We start from the raw sequence: 18,636 nt of genomic DNA, 5'->3' as shown, positions 1-18,636 counted from the left end.
GGATTCTCAGATAAAGAGTTATTACTGTTTCCAATAAGTCAGAATACCGGAGAAGCAGTTGCTGAGTACTGATTCAATGCTCTGCTCACTACACTATTACCCCTATATCTAATGAAACGATGGTCTAAATTTGTTACAAAGAATCCTTTATAAACTGGAAAAATAAAATTTTGAACCTAGAAAATAGTTGAAAAACAGAAAGAGCAAATTGAATAGATATCTAGAATGACGTGACATGCATTGGATGGAAAATAACTGTGCTATTGAAAATGAATATAGTTTTTAGCTCGGAAACAGACAGAAAAAAGTTTTCTGTTTCAGAAGCAATTGAAGAAGATCATAAGTATTTCTGAACCAGTGCAAATCCGATTGGATTTCAGAAATCAAGAAGAAAGAACTTTTCACTGATTACAAACTTCTCGTCTGTTTCAGAGAAGTGGGATTCAAAATTACAGTTGTGAATATCTAATCTATGTTGAAAACAGTTGAGAAAAATCCTATCATAGCTGAAAACCGCGATCAGACTCGGTTGCGAGATATCATCAGAAGCTTATGGAAATCGACGAACAGATCGAAATCATGTAGTTGATTTGTCTGTTTCAATCAAATCATAAGTATTTCTATGAGTTTGAAATCTGTTACTAGATATTAATGTAGAATTCAGAATCATTCGCATAATATAGAGGTACTGAACGTTGTCATATTGAGAAATACACTTTAAAGTTCTTGAATGTTTCATTGAGTGGATAAGTCTATTTTACTAATACAGGATGATGAGCTATTCAGAAGTCAATGGGAGTACAATGAACTGTAAAGAAATAAATGGAAATGAAGTAGAAAAACACAGACTGTCAATAGAATATTTTCAATTAACGTTTCAAACAAAAAATCCCAAAACGTACAAAATCAGAATATTCACGTCCACTACCCGAAAACTATAGATGACCTAAAATAAATTCGATTTCTTTCGAGAAAAAGTGTGAACTGGCTCGTTTGTCTCACTTTCCTCCCGCTCCTCTCCTGGTTATCGGACCTCCAGATCAGTGGCTCCGTGTGCATCAGGGCGGAACAAAAAGTGGACGTATTCTAGACGGGTGTCGAAGAAAAAGAAGGAGAAAACCAAGTTTAGGCTCGTTTCTTTTTTCTGGGAGGAGAAAGAAATAAGAGTAAATTTTTTGAAAGTGACTACCGGATTGTCAAGTGTTTACCATATTTTCCTCCGAGTTTGTAGCTTTGTTGATTTCAGAAGCAGAATTCAGAAGAAGAAGGAGAAGGATGTTTGTTAGAATATTCGGGGTAGAAGGAAAAGAAGAAGAATAGAATAAAAAGAGAATGGAAAATCAAATCAACTAAATTAAAAGAAGGAATCTGGAGAGTGGATGAGTTGGAAAAGATTCATAAAAACAAATTTCAACAATAAAATGGTCCCGAACTTCCGTATTCTTGAAACCCATCCGAATGATTAAACTTTTTACTTTTTGGAATTGAAAACTCGGATTTTTTGCAAATAAAAAGAGAATGGAGTTTGACAAAGCGTGATTCCTTTTCGTTCAGGAAATCGACCTTTGACGACTTCCGGTTTCGCGCTTTTTGGGATTTGTTTTCGGAGATTTTGAATTGTTGAAAGTTTGGTCAAAGGTTGCACAAGAGATTCAGAAATAGAAGAGTTGTTATGGAGGAGTACGGATAAGACAATCAGGAGGTGGGGTATTCGGATCATCTTTAAAGTATTGCGATCATTCAAAAAAACAGGGAAGCACTGTGTCATTGGGAAGTTTTGAAAACTTTGAGATAAGAAAGCAGAAATAAGAACGCAGAAAACAGAGAGCGTCTAACTATCCTCTACTTCGAAAAATTGACTGAATTTTAAGACGGGACGCAGTTTTTCATGGGAATCGCTAAATGTTTGCAATTTTTGTATTAGAAAAGTGGAGAAAAATGATAAAGTAGGAAATCGGACAGTAATTTAAAAATATTGCGTAGATGAAACCGGGAAATCTATCACAAGATGGTTGATCTCAACATTGCGATTGGTTCTCGTGGCGAAGTGATTAGAAAAGATATTCAAAGTCAACAAATTATTATGACAAAATCGAAATATTGTACATAATTATGTTGAACTTATCTAGCAATAGTGAAACTATTTAGAAAACTATGTTATAGACGATTTTCCTCCCAACAATATGTGTTCAGAACCTCACTAATCCAAGCAGAGAAGATTTTCCAACAAAGTTCATACCTTGAACTGTGAGTCCCATTTAAATCCATTTTTTCCAAGGTATTTCTCCAAGGTTCTAGACTTCTATAGCTCGAATGATCAAAAAACGGGTATCATGAGTGTATTCAAAGCTGATAAATCTGATGAAAATTGTGGTTGGCTCGTGAGCTTCTTAGTGTATACATACCTAAATCTGTCTTCTCAAATCTTTAGAGAATTGTAGTGTTGGCTCTGGAATGTGATCAGTTGGAACTATTTAGCTAAAAGGAAATCATGAAGCAGCGAGTAAAATCGACAGCATAATATGGTTAAGAAAAGACAATATTATTTCTAAAACGATTGAAACAGTGAGATTTACTATTTTTATAACTTCGCTTCACCGATATTCTCAGCAGACATATTTCGTTTTCCCGGACAAACTACCGGTAGCGATTACTGCTTCATGATAAAAAAATGAATAAAAGAACGACAGGATCATTTTGTGCACAATAAGACTTCTGAAGAGAGACTTCTGAAGAGATCTCACCCTCAGTTTGACTCAAATCAATCACATCATATATGGACTCTTCTAAAACACTCTGAAACTGAGAAAACATAGAAACTCTATACTCCTCCAGAATATACAATTTCCTTTCTTTTCGAACAAAAATTGGAAAAAGAAATGAACGAAGACAAATGATCTCTCACCCTATCCTTCTCCTTCTGTTTTTTGCATTTCCTTCTTCTGTTTCCATATGATTTCGTAATCCCCTCCGGACCACCATCACACCGAAAGAATAATATCCCTCTCACACTAATATTTTCCCCATTTTTTTCTTCCCTCCCCTATCACCTGATTTACCTTTGGCTTAATCCTTTTCGATGGTGATTGTGGTGATAATCCAGGAATAGGAGTTGATAGACTCATGACACCAAAAGAAATATAATGTTTTTCTCCTTTTCGGAATAAGCGAACTTAGGTGCAAAAGCAGCAAAAGAAGCACGGGGAGTGTGAGAGGATGGTCATAAAACGCCGGAAATGGGCGGTCTCTGTTTCTTTTTTCTTCTTTTTCTGGAGACAAGTTCTGACAAGAAACAAGGAGGAGGCTCTCTCGGTAATGATGATTCGAGAGAAGACGACGCGTGATTTGCCCTTCGGCGCTTGTTTTGTGTGGGAGCCAGGAGTTGGAATCAGATGGATTTAGAATAATAAGCAAGATGTGTCCACTCTCTCTTTCTGTGTTTGGAATAAAATGGACACTAGGAGAAGACGGAGGAGGATAATAGAGCAATGACACGAGTGGGTGGTGTTGTAGTTGGAGAAGGTGTCAGAGATCATTTGTAGGTCGAAAGAGTATGAGAGAGAGTGGAATCTTGAGAATACATTGGAATGTTCTGGAAGGAGTCGATGCGTAAGGAGTGACCTCAATGGGTGACGCTGATGTCCGAGGTATTTCAGATGAAGGCCTTGGAAAATGAGCATAACTATGTCTAACTGATACATAAGTGTTGAGAAACAGTAGGGATTTGTTCCAACCATAAATAATTTTTCCTGTTTCAAAGTTTTGTAAAATTATAGATTGATTGAAATTCTCAGTTTGAAACTGCCTCAACTCTCAGTTGAACACTGCCTACACTAGAATAGATTCTCCCTTGCACATGAAATCCAGATATTTCAGAACAATATCCGGGGAAATTAGGATACTAAAAGTTGAGCTATTACTGCTCGGAGACACCGAAAAACCGGCCATGTCGTGACCCATGTCAGAGATCCAAGAAACCAAAACATAAAAGGACAACTCCCAGAATCTTGAGAATACATTGGTGCCTTCTGGAGAGAAAAGAAAACACTTGAGAAGTGTGAGTGACCAAACGAAGTGCGACTTAGTACTGGAAGAGCTGGTGTCTGTGTCTTTTCTGGTGCGAATCAGTACTGATTTGCAGATAGAATTGAATAAATGATGGCTTTGAAACAGTCAATATGAAAAAGATGTGAATGGGAACATCTATAAAATAATCTCAGCGGAGAATTCAACCTATTGGAAAACGATTATATAGGTTGTGAAGCAGAAAATATTTCTAGCCAAGAAATGTACATCCCTGGTTCTCAAGACAACAAAAATGAAATCACAAAACTCAGGTATTGACATTTTTCCAGTACTAATGACAAAAAATCAGAGTGAATATGAATCAGGTGAAACAGGCAACATTGCGAGTACCCCAAAACAAGATTTACTCAGTTTGGAATCTAGTTGAAAACAAGAAACGAAAGAAACGGAATAGATTCTCATTGGAAATTCTTGCGTTAAGGGAAATCTGATATGGGCATGAAACCGTAAATTTGTATACTTCAAATAAGTTCCTTTAGTTTCACTGTATATTAGTTTTTCAGTTGTCTGACAAAAAAAACAGGGAAAAAGAGAACCACTCCAGAAAATTTCAACTGCAGAACTAGCCTCAAATTCTCTCAAAATCCTGAATTAGTGAGTGCCCTTTTATTTACTGTTTATTCAAAAACAAGATTCTGGAAACTGTTGCTCAGCGTCTAGTCTAGACTGAAGAGAAATGGAGTTTCAGAGCACTTGAATATTGCCTTTTCAACTGCTTCGTAAGGAATTCGAATCAACAAAAAAGAAGTGAAATAGAGTGCTTCCTCTCGTGTGGATTCTTGTTTCTCTAACAACTCCTCCTCACTCGAAATGTGAAATATGGCTAATCCGAAATGCTCATTAGTACTTGAATAATTGAGAAATTGAGAAACCAAAGAACTATTAGTAAGAAGATTAGCCGGAGGAAGAAGAAGGGTTTCACACGGATTTATATGAAAACGGATGTCGTTTGTACTTTGTTTCTTACTTTGGAATTTAGTTATTCTGCAGAATGAAGGATGAAATTATAAAATAGAAGAATTGAATGAACGAACAAGACAAGAAAATTCATTGAGATATGATGGAAGCTTCTAAAAAATTGGAAGTGATAATTAAAAAAAATAATAATTCCAGCAGACAAAATGAAAAGGAGAATATTATTTGAAAATAGGGAACATTTATCTGTTCAAATCTAAATAAATCCATCAGCTGTGTCGTAGTGAATAAGTAGTGTATGTTTCACAAAGATTGTTTATGACGGAAATCAGAATGAAAATATTCACGCGTCCGTATACATACTAAACATGAGCATCGTTAAAAACTAACATTCCTTCGTGAAATCATCATCTTAAAACATGTTATGTTAGCTGACATGATCAACTGACTGATTGAATTTTCTAGAACAGAGAAACCAAACGTACAGGAAGAAGCCATTGGGATTGGTTATGGTCATACTTGCAAAATATCGGCCCGGTCGGCCCGGAGTCAAAAAATGAGCACATTTTTTTCACAATTTTTTTTATTTTTTATTCGAAATTTTTTGAAATTTTCATAAAAAATAGTCAAAAATCCTATGTACACTTGAGTTTTATCGATATGTAAAAACATAGTCGAAAATTCGACTTTTTGGCGAAAAAATCAAAAAAATTCAAAATTTCAAATTTTTGTACTGTGTCCCGGGCCGGTGAAAATTCTCAAATCGGCCCGGCCCGGCCCGTTGCAAGTATGGTTATGGTTCCAACTTTCTCTTAAATTGGAATCAGGAAAGTCAGATCAACGACGTATAACCAGTTTTGGAGTATACGAAACGGACTATTATTTCACACTGAAACAGCAAAAAAAAAGACAAATAATCCACTATAAGCTATGTTTCAGGTGTTTCATAAATAGACAGAAAACTCTAGAAGAACAGTTGTTTTGTAGCATCCTTTTTAAAATATTCGTCACTCCATCCAACCGAATTCTGATTGTTAGTTCAAACTCCATTTATCCTATTCACAATTTGATTTTTTGGTTCCAAGAACATCCCCAAAAATCCTTTTTTGGGAGGAAAAGACACATTCAAAATCAAATTATTCGATGAGAAAAGAAGTTGATGGTATGTGAAAAAGTACGTCTTTTGGAGAGGAGACTCTCTTACTCACTCAAATCGAATCATCATGCCTCGTTTAGAATCTCCAATTAGGGGATGTTTCAGATGATGCATTCATATGATCTACAAGAGCTCAAGCATTTCGAGGCAATGAAAGCAAGTGGGAAAAAAGAAAATGAGAAAAGCTAAAACTGAGCAAAAACTGGGTGAGACTCGAACACAAAACGGTGCTAATTGTTTCGAGCTCTCCCCAAAAAACCGGGAATTCCTTGAAGTGAAAAAGTGTAAAAGTCGAAGATGGAGGAATGCAAAAAAAGGCGAAAAGAATAAATCGGACCCCCGGGGGATGGAAATGGAATAACATATGGAAAAAAGAAAAAGAAGGGAGACCTGAATGGAAAACAACCAATTTTTGTCCATTGTAATCGGTGTATGAACGCGTTCTTCTGTAACACCAATCGTGCTTTTTGTTTCCCGGATTTCTATTTGGTTTTTCAAATTTCAGATGGAACGAAACGGAAGTTGGATGATTCCTAGTTTAAAATAGGACTGTACCACCTTTTAACTCGTTTTTCTCGAAGTTGAAAGAAATCCGATGAAAACCAGTTTCTCCAATTTGAATCGTTTTAAAACGATTTTATGGTTTCCATGTGAAAATCACCATAACATATTTTTAATATGGGGAAAATGAAAGACTGGAACTTGTTTGATGTACAAATCGAATCTAAACAGATTTCTGTTTCAGCTAGTTTTGAATTGAGATAAGAAAACAATATGCTAGTCGTGTCATCTGATCAATTTAGATCAATTTAGCAAACATTTCGACGCTGACCCCTGTACTTAATCTAATGATCTTCGATACAGAAATAACAATAATAAACAGAAAGGACGATAAGTTAGCTTGGAGTTAGCTATCTCGCTGTAACTTATGCCAATGTTCTTCTGAATTAGGTATTTTGCATTAAGTGGTTTTAGAAGTACAAACTATTCGTGAGAAAACTTGATGTATAAGTATATACAGCATGAAACAGGAGTTCTTGCTCAAATAAAGCACATTTGTTCGTTCAAATTTCGAACATTTCACTTTCGCACTGTAGGTATTCCTTTTCAGGTAACAAAAAAAATTGCAACTGTAAAAATTTACTGTTTCAGGTAGTATTTTTGGTTGAAACTGTATTATCCTGCCGATAGATGTAGCTTAGAAAAGTTTTCTTTTCAAAATGATTACTAACATCTACGAATTTGAATTCACAAAATCCATCCCCAATTCTCTAGAAAAAAACTCGAATTAAAAAAGAAGGTATTTTCGAAAAACACAAACTGTTTTTCGAATGTCTCTTTTTCTTTCTTTTTCCATCCGTTATTAAAAAGAAGAAGCAGTCGATCTAGTGACACGAACTGACAAATGAAATGAGCAGATAGAAGGCGAAGAAGTGAGAAAAAACTAGGGAAAGGATGTGTGGGAAAGCAATAAATAAATTGGAATCCATCGCTATCTGACAGGAGTCCTACTAGAAGAGAAAAGGATGAAGGAAGGGGAAAAAGAAACAGTGGAAACTTGTCAAATGCATTCTGAATACATACATATATCTCTTTGTCTAGACATCCGTGCAAACTTTCGAAAGGGAAGAAGATATGAGAAGAGGGAAGTCCGAGTCAAGGAGTTTTCGGAAATGATTAATTATTGTTAGTTGAAGTTAGGTCTGGAAAGAAAAAATTAAAGATAAATGAATAGAAAAAACAGTTACGAACAAGTATCAAGATCTATCTGAAATAGTGAATTTCCCATTTCAAATGGTGTATTTTAGAGGTTCAATTATAAAAAGGTATTATGAAGAGTTTGGCAGAGACTGATAGCAATTCATATTCAAAGAAAGTTATTTGAGTTGGAGACTTTAGATTTGGTTCGAAAAGGGATTTTCTGGAATGTCTCTCTACAGTAGATGAAGTTTTGAAACTGATATGTTGAACATCATCTCTATGCTCAGAACTCTTATTAGGACTATAATTTGTTTGCACCGTGATCAATTTATTGTAATTAAGATTGATGAAAAAATTATCTGAGAAAGTTCATTGAATTTTCTCCAGCTTCAAAAACTTTTTCATGACTTTGTGCTGCGATGGGAAACAAATAATTATATTCAGAAATTTAATGTTGAAAATAAACTCTCTTCAGTAAAAACTCTCCCAGCTATTTCTATATCAGAAAAGATTGCGGTTCCAAAAAAGGATTTTTGCTTTGGAACAAGACAATTTTACTCAGTTTGAAAATGAGCAAAGGTTTTCACGGCATTTTCATTCTCTTGGTAATCACAAGAAATCTTTCCGACCTACTTGTCAACCGGGCCGAGCCGGGCCGATGGTTTTTATTTAATAACTTTTTTCAAACAAATCGTACGAGGATGGTTGATACCTCAAATGATAGGTATTTTGAATTGTCATCCATTAAATATAAAATCAGGGCCGAACCGGGCCGAGAGCGATTGTAGCTGGCGAGATTTTTTTGCGAAATTGATTTTATATATAATGGATGACAATTCAAAATACCTATCTTTTGAGCTATCAAACAACCTCGTACGACTTTTTTGAAAAAAGTTATTCAAGAAAAACCGTCGGCCCGGTTGACAAGTTTGCTTTCCGATTGGTGATTGCAAACTGTAGATTGACCGAAATGTGGACCTTAGGGCCTAACTTGAAATCGTATTCTTTTTTTTTCAAATCCCTTCTCAAATAGTGCATTTCAAAGACAGAAACTCACAAAGATACTTGCCATAATTTTGTCGAAAATTGCAGTTGAATAGAAACAGATTCAATAATATAGAATGAGCTGACTGGAATGGAATTCTCTTTTTTCTCTTCTCTGTTTTTATTAGAGCAGCAGCAAATATTTCGGATGGTTGGGGAGAAATGACAACGGGGCGTCCGGCAATATTATCCACTTATAATAGTCATTCAAATTATTCGAAAAATGGAAAATTTGGGAGAATAGGAAGGGACAATTTGAGGGGGGATATGACTGAAAAGCAACGAGGACAAAACGAAAATTTAGAGGAAAAGGAGGAGAAATTGCGTGTGAGGACACTCAATTTCCGGAGCACTTACCATTATTCGGTTTTTGTCGAAATTTGAATTTTTGGCTCTTCTTGAAATCTGCTTCTTTTTTTTCTCTCTCTCGTTTCCTGCCGGTGTCCAATTTGTGCCAACTGGATTTGTCGACGACAGACTTAAAATTGGAGTTGTGAATATTTTGGATTAAGAGATTCAGAAAAAGTTATGGAAAACAATAGTAAGGAGAAGGGGGTGAGAAGGGGGAGAAGAAATAAGAAGAGTCACTGTTTTTGTTGTTTTGTTTTGTTCGTTTCTTCTCCTTATCTAGCATTTTTCTCATTCATTTCAGAATAGAAACACACGTTCAAAGAAGAAGAAGAAGAAGAAGAAGAAGATCAGTCATCAGAGAAAAGTTTCATCTGCGAAGAGGGGGTTGTTTGTGATCAATTAAAGTAAAATTTGGAAAAAAAATCATCGAATCCGATTACAAAAATGATCACCAATTTGTAATAATTTTGAAACAGAAAACTTTCCTATACGGAACCGCGACATTTTGAAACCAGAGGGGGTCTACAACTGCGACAATCGCATTATTCTAACTGGATTCTTTTCGAATAACACATTTTGTAGAAAATTTGTTGGAGATAAAAAACAGCTAGTAATTTCAGACAACCGTGTCCCATTTTTGTTATAATTTTGAAACAGGAAATCAACAACTCTTCAAGAAGAGTTATATAGAGCTCGCATGACTAATGCTCAGGGATTTCCAGAGCAGAGGGTGACGACATTAGACTGTTAAAAGCAATCAAAATCCGATTCGAAAAATATAAAAATATGATAACGACGAATGTCACCATCGAATCAGATTATAAAAATGATCAATTTTCGATAGTTTTGAAACAGAAAACTTTCCCGAACCATGACGTTTTATAACTAACGGATCTGCAACTGCAACAGTAGCACTATTCTAATTAGGAATCAATCAACCGGATTCATTTCGATAAATAACAGAAATTTGTAGGAAATTGGTAGGCGATAACCGTCAGCTAGCAGTTTCTGACAACCGTCTCAATTTTTGTTATAATTTTGAAACAGAACAATCATCAACTTTTCAAGAAGAGTTATATAGAACTCGTGTGACTCAGGGATTTCCAGAGCAATGGGAGACAACTTGGAACTATGTTAAAAGTGCAATAACAAATCATAAAGTACTTTTGCTAATTATTTGAAACATTGTTATAGAACTTCAAAATAAACTAGTGCGTCAGAAGTTCAATAACAATAACATCTTGCTCGAACGATTGATACATTTCTGGTCTTATCAGTATTGTAACTGTTTAAATTTTAATTATCAACATAATATGACACCCTCGAAACTGAAAATTTAAGAAAACTACTTTGAAACATAACGGCAACTTCTACAAAGCCTTTTTCACAAACTCACATTCAACCCAACATACAAACATAAATATTGTTTCCAAACTATTTTATCAGCTTGTTTGGTTTTGTTCGTTTCTTCTCCTTATTCAGCATTTTTCTCATTCATTTCAGAATAGAAACACACGTTCAAAGAAGAAGAAGATCAGACAACAGTTTCTTCTGCAAAGAGGAGGTCGGTTGTGCAATCAAAGTGAAATTTGGAAAATATATTATTGTAACAAATGCGGATCAGATTTAAAAAATGATAACCAATTTGTGATAATTCTGAAACAGAAAACTCCTTAACCGCGACATTTTGTAACTAGAGGGGGTCTGCAACTGCGACAATCGCATTATTCTAACTGGATTCATTTTGATAAATAACAGATTTTTATAGGAAATTTAACCGCCAGCTAGCAATTACAGACAACCGTCTCCGTTTTTGTTTTAATTTTGAAACAGAACAATCATCAACTTTTCAAGAAGAGTTATATAGAACTCGTGTGACTAATGCTCAGGGATTTCCAAAACGATGTTAAAAGTGCATTAAAAAAATCATCAAGTACTTTTACTTAATCCCTTGAAACATTCTTATAGAACGTTCAAAGTAGAATAGTGTTTCAGAAAATCAATAACGATAGCTTCTTGCTCGAACGAATAATAAATTTCTGGTCATCTATGATATCAGCTTTGTAACTGTGTAGAATCTCAAGTATCAACATAATAAGACATCAGGAAAACTGAAATTTTTGAAAACTACTTTGAAGCATAACGACAACTTCTACAAAGCCTTTTTCAGAAGCTCACATTCAACCCAACGTTTAAACAATACTGTTTCAAAACTTTCTCATCAGCTTCTCATGATATGAAAGAAATGGTTGGTGCAGGATATAAGACGGCCGGTTTTTGAAAATTTTTTTTCGTCGTCTGTTTTTTCACAAATTTTCAACTTTCCTGTGAGTTTTCACAGAAAAAAAGAGTGTTGCGAAATTCCAAGAATTGATGTGGAAATTGAATGAATCTCTCAAAATTGTTAGAAAACGGAAAAATTTTTGAATTTCTGGGAAATTCAACAGGATTTCTACGAAATTACAGTTTTTCCTCAACTGGTTTGTAGAAGCTGATTAAAGTCGGCTGTCAATTTGATTTTTTGAAATAGTTTTTACCAACAAAAATTTAGTCAAAGTGTAGTGAGACACTTCCCTTCAAACTTGTCATAATATGGATTAACTTCTCACAGAGAATCACAAAAGTTCAAAGTTTGAGAAAAAAGATATTCTGAATTGGAGAATGAAAAAGTTGAATCTTTGTTGGTTCGTAACAACAAGAGTTGAAACGATATCTAGGAACTAAGGATGGACAAAAAGCATAGAAAAATACTTATTGGTTGATTCCTCAGGTGGTAAAAATGATGGAGCCATGAAACAGAAATTGTGGTTTGGAGGTCTACACGAGGTCAATTTATCGTGCCGATCATCACACAGATATGACATTCCATGGATTCCAAAACGTATGTTTCTTTTGTCCAAGTACGCCCATCGAAACAGAAAAACGCAATATGGATGTACGGCTTTTGTTGAAGTTGGCACATCAAAAATCTAGGTTTTTTTCAAACCATGAAAATCACTATACCGAACCCGGAAAAACAAGAAAATTCAAAAAGCAGCTGGAACATTAACTCCAGAAAAATCTCTGAACAAACATTCGCTTTTTTTTCGTTTTTTCGACAAGAAAATAATAAATTATGAACTGAATAAATTTGAAGGAGATGTCTCAAGAACTCGTCGTCTTCTGCACGTATTCATGTATTAATAGTGCATTCGAAAATTCTACTGAGAGATTTGTTTTTGGAGAAAGGAATTTCAGATGCTGAAAAATGTCCTGTTGAGGAAGTTAACTAGAAGAAAAACTTTCTGAGAAATTAAAAAATACAAATTTCAATGTTTCAAAAATTTTATATTTTTAGTATCCTAAAAAATTGAGATCTGGTTTTAACGGTATATGAAAAAGTGCTATGAGTCAATCCCTAGTAATTGAACTGAAAAATTGAAAAAAAGGAAGAGGATCTCACGTAGAAGAAAAACAAGTCATCTGAATATTCATGAGATTGTTTTCAGGGTTCTCGCCCATCATATTAACCCATGAGGAGAGGCAAAATTGGAATTAAAATGATGGAAATTACAGATGGTTCCGAGAGAAGATATGGAGTTTTAAACGGGAATTGTAGTTGGGGAGAATTAGATCAAAATATGTGGGAAACGTGGAATTTGGACAAGAGAGCTGGGTTTTTGCTACAAAGTTTTTGCTACAAAGTTGTTATTCCTTGAATATTTGATAATTTTTTAAAACTTTTCAGGGAAAACAGGCTTATTTTTGAAATTCAGGCCGACTGGGCGGAGCCGATGTCTTGGAAGTATGCACCAGAGCATCTAGCTCATCGCCTTTCAATAGAGAGTTCATAAATTTGAAAGGGTTTTGTCATCATGTATCATGTATAGGCTTTTTGACATAAAGGTCATTGGAACCATCTCAAATGGAACTCAAACTATGTTGTTAGAATTCTGAAAATGAAAAAAAAAAAAACAAACAAATCGAGACATGAAAATCGAATGAAAAGTGCAAAGGACACACATATGGTTGTGGTGGTGTCGAAATGCTCAGAAAATCAAATTTCGTGATTCGTTTCGCTTCAACTATTTCTGGTGGTCCCACCCTCTCTTTTCCAGTTTCTTCCTCAACCAAAAAATATTCGGATATTTCGAGAAAGAGAAGGGGGAGGAGGGCATCAAAAAGTTGGATTCTCCTCCGACAACACAAAAAATTTGGGAAATAGAAGAGAAACTGCTCGAAAAGGACGAGAAGAGGGTGATGATGGGAGGGGGAGGAAACGAAATTAATTGAATCACTCTCAAACAGACACACAATGTTTCACTAATTTTATGAGCGAGTTTTCAGTTTTTTGGTTTAAGAGGGAGGGGGAGGATATTCCTCAAGGATGAGGGGTACGGTAGGAGGTGTCTAGAAAAACATAATAGTAGTCGAGGGAGTATATCAATTGGGATGAGGAAGTAGCAGTCGTTTACGTAATAGTGAGATGGAATCAGAGTAAAACGAAAATAAATGTGTTGAAACTGTAGATTTTCAGCAGGTTAGTGACCAAAATCGTTCTAGAAGCATAGCATTATTTAAAAATGTTGATTCTTCGAAGCGGATAAAAACCGGATCGAACTGCCAGCTAAAATCATATCCAACTGAAACAGATGTGTTGAAACAGTGAGTTTCAAATAGATTCCCGATTAAAAAACAGTATTTGGAATGATGTACGATATTGAGAATATTTTAAAAATAATTGAAAAAGAACCAGAACGATATGGTTCAAAAAACATAAACATTCCTATGGAAACAGTAAAAAAGAGAATTCCATCAAAAATATTGTGTTGCACTATTACTGTTTTAGGAACACCACAATAAACATTTACTCATAGATAGCTTAATCAATTATCAGGTAACATTTCAGAAACGCAAAAGATAATGTTGAAACAGGTGACCGTGCATCAAGAAAGTCATAAGCTTGGACGTAAAAAATTGAATCGCATCAATCTGCTCGCTGAAACTAAAAAAAAGTTATCGTTGCTGAAACCTTGCAATAGTTTTACGACATATCAAAAAACCGAAAGCAATGTTTGATGATTGACGGAAAGTTCACGAAACATTGGAAACCATACAAAATGAGCGGTGGGATTAAGGAAAACTATTTCAGTAATTTCATAATTTTATCTAAAAAGTGAATGATCAAGAAATGTGAGACAGAAAGGGAATATAGGGGAAACACGCAGAATGTCGTCTTATAGACCAGAAAACCTGAAAATTCAAGCCGAATTCGAGGAGGACAACGGTAGAGGTTGTCGGGCCAGCTCCTGGTTTCAAGTGTTCGTTGGAGTCACAGATCCTCTAATGGAATCTGAGATATTCAAAAACCATCCAGTGCTTCAATTTTGTAGCAATGGGGACAAACAAAATGGAATTCCTCCAAGAACTTACTTTGCAATCAATACTGGTGAAATATCTAGAACCAAAAGGAAAAGTTATTAATTTATTTTGAAGAAACAGGCGATCAGTACTGGAGGGGTTCTTTGATTGGAATTTATTTAAAGTTCGAAGAAAAATTTTGACAAGAATTTGTAACAGAAAAGTTTGTGGTACGATTACATGATCAACATACAAAGATTCAGAGAAGAAGAAAAACGAGAGCAACAGTGATAAATTGAATGAGAACATTGTGTTGACTGGCTGAGTCAGGTTGAACTCCACTTCCGATTCGGCCACCACGAACACGGGAACTGGGAGTTGGAGCTTGGGGAACTGAAATTAATGGGAGATTGTAAGCACAATTTTTCCAATTTTTAAGAGAAAACGATATGTCTACGGATAAATTTGTTTTTTTTTGGTTTTTGTTACCTTTCTGTTTCCACGAGTTTATAAATTACGAGAACATTCGTGAACTACATTGACTGACCTTTATGACCAAGCAATTTCTATAAAACATGATCGACTCACCAACTGGTTCCTTCGGCTTCGAGCTCTCTGCTGCAATCCGAGCCAATTCCTCCTCAGAAAGTTCCTCATCAGGTAAAACTACACCATCCAAGTCTTCTTCAGCCTCTACAACTTCCACTCCAGAGTTTCCAGAATCTGATGGTATCTCGGCCTGAGCGGCAACGGAATTTGGATCCACACCGTTATTGTTATCGTCATCAGAAGCTTCTGATTCCCATTTTGATCCTAAACGAAGAATTGATATAAAATAGGGGGATCTAGTGATACCTCCAAATTCAGATGCTTTGTTCATGACGTTCTCGAAAACTCCTTTTCCAAGATCCTTCGCCAAATCTTCGAGATCTTCCTCAGTCAATTCGATTTCATTCTGAATACAGTAATCAAGTTTCTACAGTAATCTCTTGTAGCAAACCTCATCTCTTCCATTATCCACAACCGCTTCTTCATTCTCCTCTTCTCCTCTGTTCTCTCCTTCTGAATTCATTTCTTCTTCCTCCTCAATTCGATTACTTGGAATATTCACATTTCGATCTCTCTCATTATCATCCTCATCACTTCTAATCTCTGTTTGTTGTTCCACTTCATCTGCTGATTTATTGCTCTCATTGACTTCATCACGAGAAATTGGAAGCTCAATGTTGCTGCTTGGAACGATCACTTCTAGAATGATCTCGATCAGTTTTGAGTTTAATGCAATGCGGTTTCACAATTTTTTCGACCAGCGTTTCATCAATGCCCATAAGTTTTTTGTAGACATGTTTTGATTGAATTTGACCTATTCTTCCCAGAGCGAAATGTCTTTCTTTCGACCCGCATTCAAAAAAAGCGCGCGAGACCAAAATTTGATCTACCCGCGATTCAATGCAAGAAGAGTAGCCATTATCCCCTTTTTGTTTTGATTCGTTTGTTTTTTGTTCTGTTTTATGATTTCATTGTCATTGATTTTCCATTTTTAACATTTTTTTTCTGTTTCAAGTTACTCTTTTTTACCCAAGAAATTGTATTTCTCAATTTCTTCAGTGAATTAATTTCCCGATTTTTCCAGATCTCATCTCTCTCCACAATGGATACGATCACTCAACTACAACAACAACTCGACGCTTCAAAAGCAGAAATCGAATCTCTTCGTTCCGACATTTACATCAAAGATCGAAAGATCAAACATCTCGAAATCAAAGAAAAGTATGGATACGTGAAACGTACGACGGCAAGACGACATCTTGGATTAGAAGTAACACAACTCGAAGTCAACAGATTGAATGAAAAAATTGCCGTTTTGAGAGAAGAATCGATCAAAAAGGACGATCAACTTGAGTTCCATAAGAGTCGAAATGAAAAACTATGCAGTGATTTGAGTTCTGAACGAGAGAAAGTGGAGTGTCTGACAAGATCAATCGAGAGAAACTTCAAGTCTTCAGGAGACGGAACAGACGATTCCACTCTTTTCTTTCTGTCGTCTCAATTGAGAAGAACAAGAGATGAACTCAAGAATAAAGAAGAGGAATTGACGACAGTTCGCTATGAGAATCTGTCATGTTCGTTGAAGTCATTTCGAGAAACGAAGCGTTTGGAGAATGAGATAAACGAGTTGAAACGAGACAATGAGTTGTTGAGAAATCAGATGAAAGATCTTCAAAAAGAGATGAATGCGAAAGAAATGAAGTCGAAGGAGACAATCAGACAATGGTCGAATCGGAACAAAGACCTGCAGATTGATGTCAATTTGCATAAAATGACAATCGAAGAGTTGGAATATCAGTTGGCTGATCTCAAGGAGAACTGTGAGAATCAAACCGAATGGAATCACAATCTGAAGTCGATGGAAAAGACGATCAAACTGCTCGAGCTCAATTAATTGACTGATTTTCTTGTTTTTTCTCTTTAATTTCTGCACTAATTGTCTAGAATTGTAATATTCTAGAATCTTCCCTCAATCAATAAATAATATGAACATCAGAAACAGTTGTTGCGTTTTTTTCTAGATCGTGTTTCTTCTGTTTCGGAAACGTCTACAGTAACCCTACTCACCACCAACAATTCTTCTCTCCGAGTCGCTCAAATCCTCTTCAGCCACTCTTGTATCGTCATCATCTTCTCCAGCACCATCTTCTGCCTTCAAATCTTCATCTAATTCTCCAGAATCAGAATAATCCATTTTTGGCAAATTGGGAATGTCGGGAAGAGATTCTGCAAAAAAAGGGATAATGCGCCATACCACAAACTGATCGGGGGCATCAAAATGTCAGTTATTTTCTCTGGGAAACAGTATAATTTTTTTGAAAATGTTACCTCTTGGCTCACTGGCCACATCATCATACTCTTCCCCATTCGTCTCTTGTCCATCTGGCAAGAATTCTGGTTTTGGAGCAAGATCCTGACTATTGTGGTATGGTTTGTAATCCTTCTGCTTTCCATTTTCAGAATCTTTTGGTGCTTCGTATTGGTCTCCTACAACACAAATCAGTTATTCTACTCTGATGTCATCAAGTCTTACCAGACGGTCTGCTTCTCAAACTCTCTTCATCATCGAGCTCAATCTCAATCGGTTTCAGAAGGTATTCAAAGCCTGAATGAAATTGCGGGATAGTCATATTGAGAAAAGCATACAAACCTTTCAAAACTCTTCCCTCTGAATCAACTGGTACAGCGATTCCACCGTCTTTATCCAGATGTCCGATTCTTGGATCGTTCAAGTCATCAGCTTCTTCTTCCTGCAATATTCAAATGAAAATTATTTTTTTGTTTCTCGGTTCTGTATTTGTAAACAAAAGTTGATGTTTCCCTTGATAATGTTAGGAAAACAAAACATTCATGATCACTATAAATCCAATTCTTCTAACTTTGCTCTATTACCTCTAGAAAAACTGAGAAAAAGAATCCTCCAACTCCTCTTCATTCTATAATTTTAAGATCTCAAAATAGTGAAATTACTCCAAAATGAGATCAATCAAACAATTTCTACTGTCCATGTTGTAAACTACCCATTCTTTTATAAACTATTTTTCTCAAGCTTGGGAAACCCATACTTCAATCGGAAGTGGGGGCACATCTCTCTCCGAAAATCTCTCAAACTTCGTTCCATCCGCTAGCCTGGTTTTCTCTTCTGCATTCCCTGTAATTTCAGTCAACATACTTTTTTAAAAAATCTATAAAAATTGGCGCCGAAACGGTAATAAACAATTCTTACCTCTCGCCACTCTCACTACTTTTGCCTTGTGTTTGTGTACAAGCGATGCTTCTGATTCTGAAAATTAGAGAAATGTTAAGATTATTCGGAATATTTTACTCCAGAAACCTACCAATTGAAAATACAACAATCAAGAGTAAACAGATTCTGGATACAGTACGAAAGTCGAAGCGCATTTTTAAAATGCGTCAAATTATTGTGGAAAGAGAGTCTTGATTGTGTAATAAACGTTTATATGTCGATAACTGAATGACGACAAGTTTTTATC

General features: G+C 35.6%; 3 protein-coding genes across 3 annotated transcripts; 1 reads left to right on the top strand and 2 right to left on the bottom strand.

The window, feature by feature from the left end:
- Nucleotides 1–14,852: 14,852 nt before the first annotated feature.
- On the bottom strand, nucleotides 14,853–15,921 carry GCK72_013427 (uncharacterized protein; the record flags this gene model as incomplete). The annotated part of the gene is made up of 5 exons (XM_053729845.1): nucleotides 14,853–14,986; nucleotides 15,182–15,406; nucleotides 15,449–15,548; nucleotides 15,594–15,851; nucleotides 15,901–15,921. The coding sequence occupies 5 exons, from the start codon at nucleotides 15,919–15,921 to the stop codon at nucleotides 14,853–14,855; spliced, it is 738 nt and encodes a 245-aa protein (XP_053584617.1).
- A 323-nt stretch (nucleotides 15,922–16,244) lies between these two features.
- On the top strand, nucleotides 16,245–17,036 carry GCK72_013426 (uncharacterized protein; the record flags this gene model as incomplete). The annotated part of the gene is made up of 1 exon (XM_003096222.2): nucleotides 16,245–17,036. The coding sequence occupies one exon, from the start codon at nucleotides 16,245–16,247 to the stop codon at nucleotides 17,034–17,036; it is 792 nt and encodes a 263-aa protein (XP_003096270.2).
- A 165-nt stretch (nucleotides 17,037–17,201) lies between these two features.
- On the bottom strand, nucleotides 17,202–18,544 carry GCK72_013425 (uncharacterized protein; the record flags this gene model as incomplete). Its single annotated transcript, XM_003089551.2, has 7 exons — nucleotides 17,202–17,368; nucleotides 17,471–17,629; nucleotides 17,676–17,747; nucleotides 17,793–17,892; nucleotides 18,208–18,293; nucleotides 18,369–18,425; nucleotides 18,481–18,544. 7 exons carry the CDS (start codon nucleotides 18,542–18,544, stop codon nucleotides 17,202–17,204), a joined length of 705 nt encoding a protein of 234 aa, XP_003089599.2.
- Nucleotides 18,545–18,636: the final 92 nt, after the last annotated feature.

Source organism: Caenorhabditis remanei, chromosome IV (assembly GCF_010183535.1).
Source record: "Caenorhabditis remanei strain PX506 chromosome IV, whole genome shotgun sequence".
NCBI lineage: Eukaryota > Metazoa > Nematoda > Chromadorea > Rhabditida > Rhabditidae > Caenorhabditis > Caenorhabditis remanei.
The sequence above is the reverse complement of the archived record's forward strand: the minus strand, read 5'-3'. Positions and strand labels throughout refer to the sequence as shown.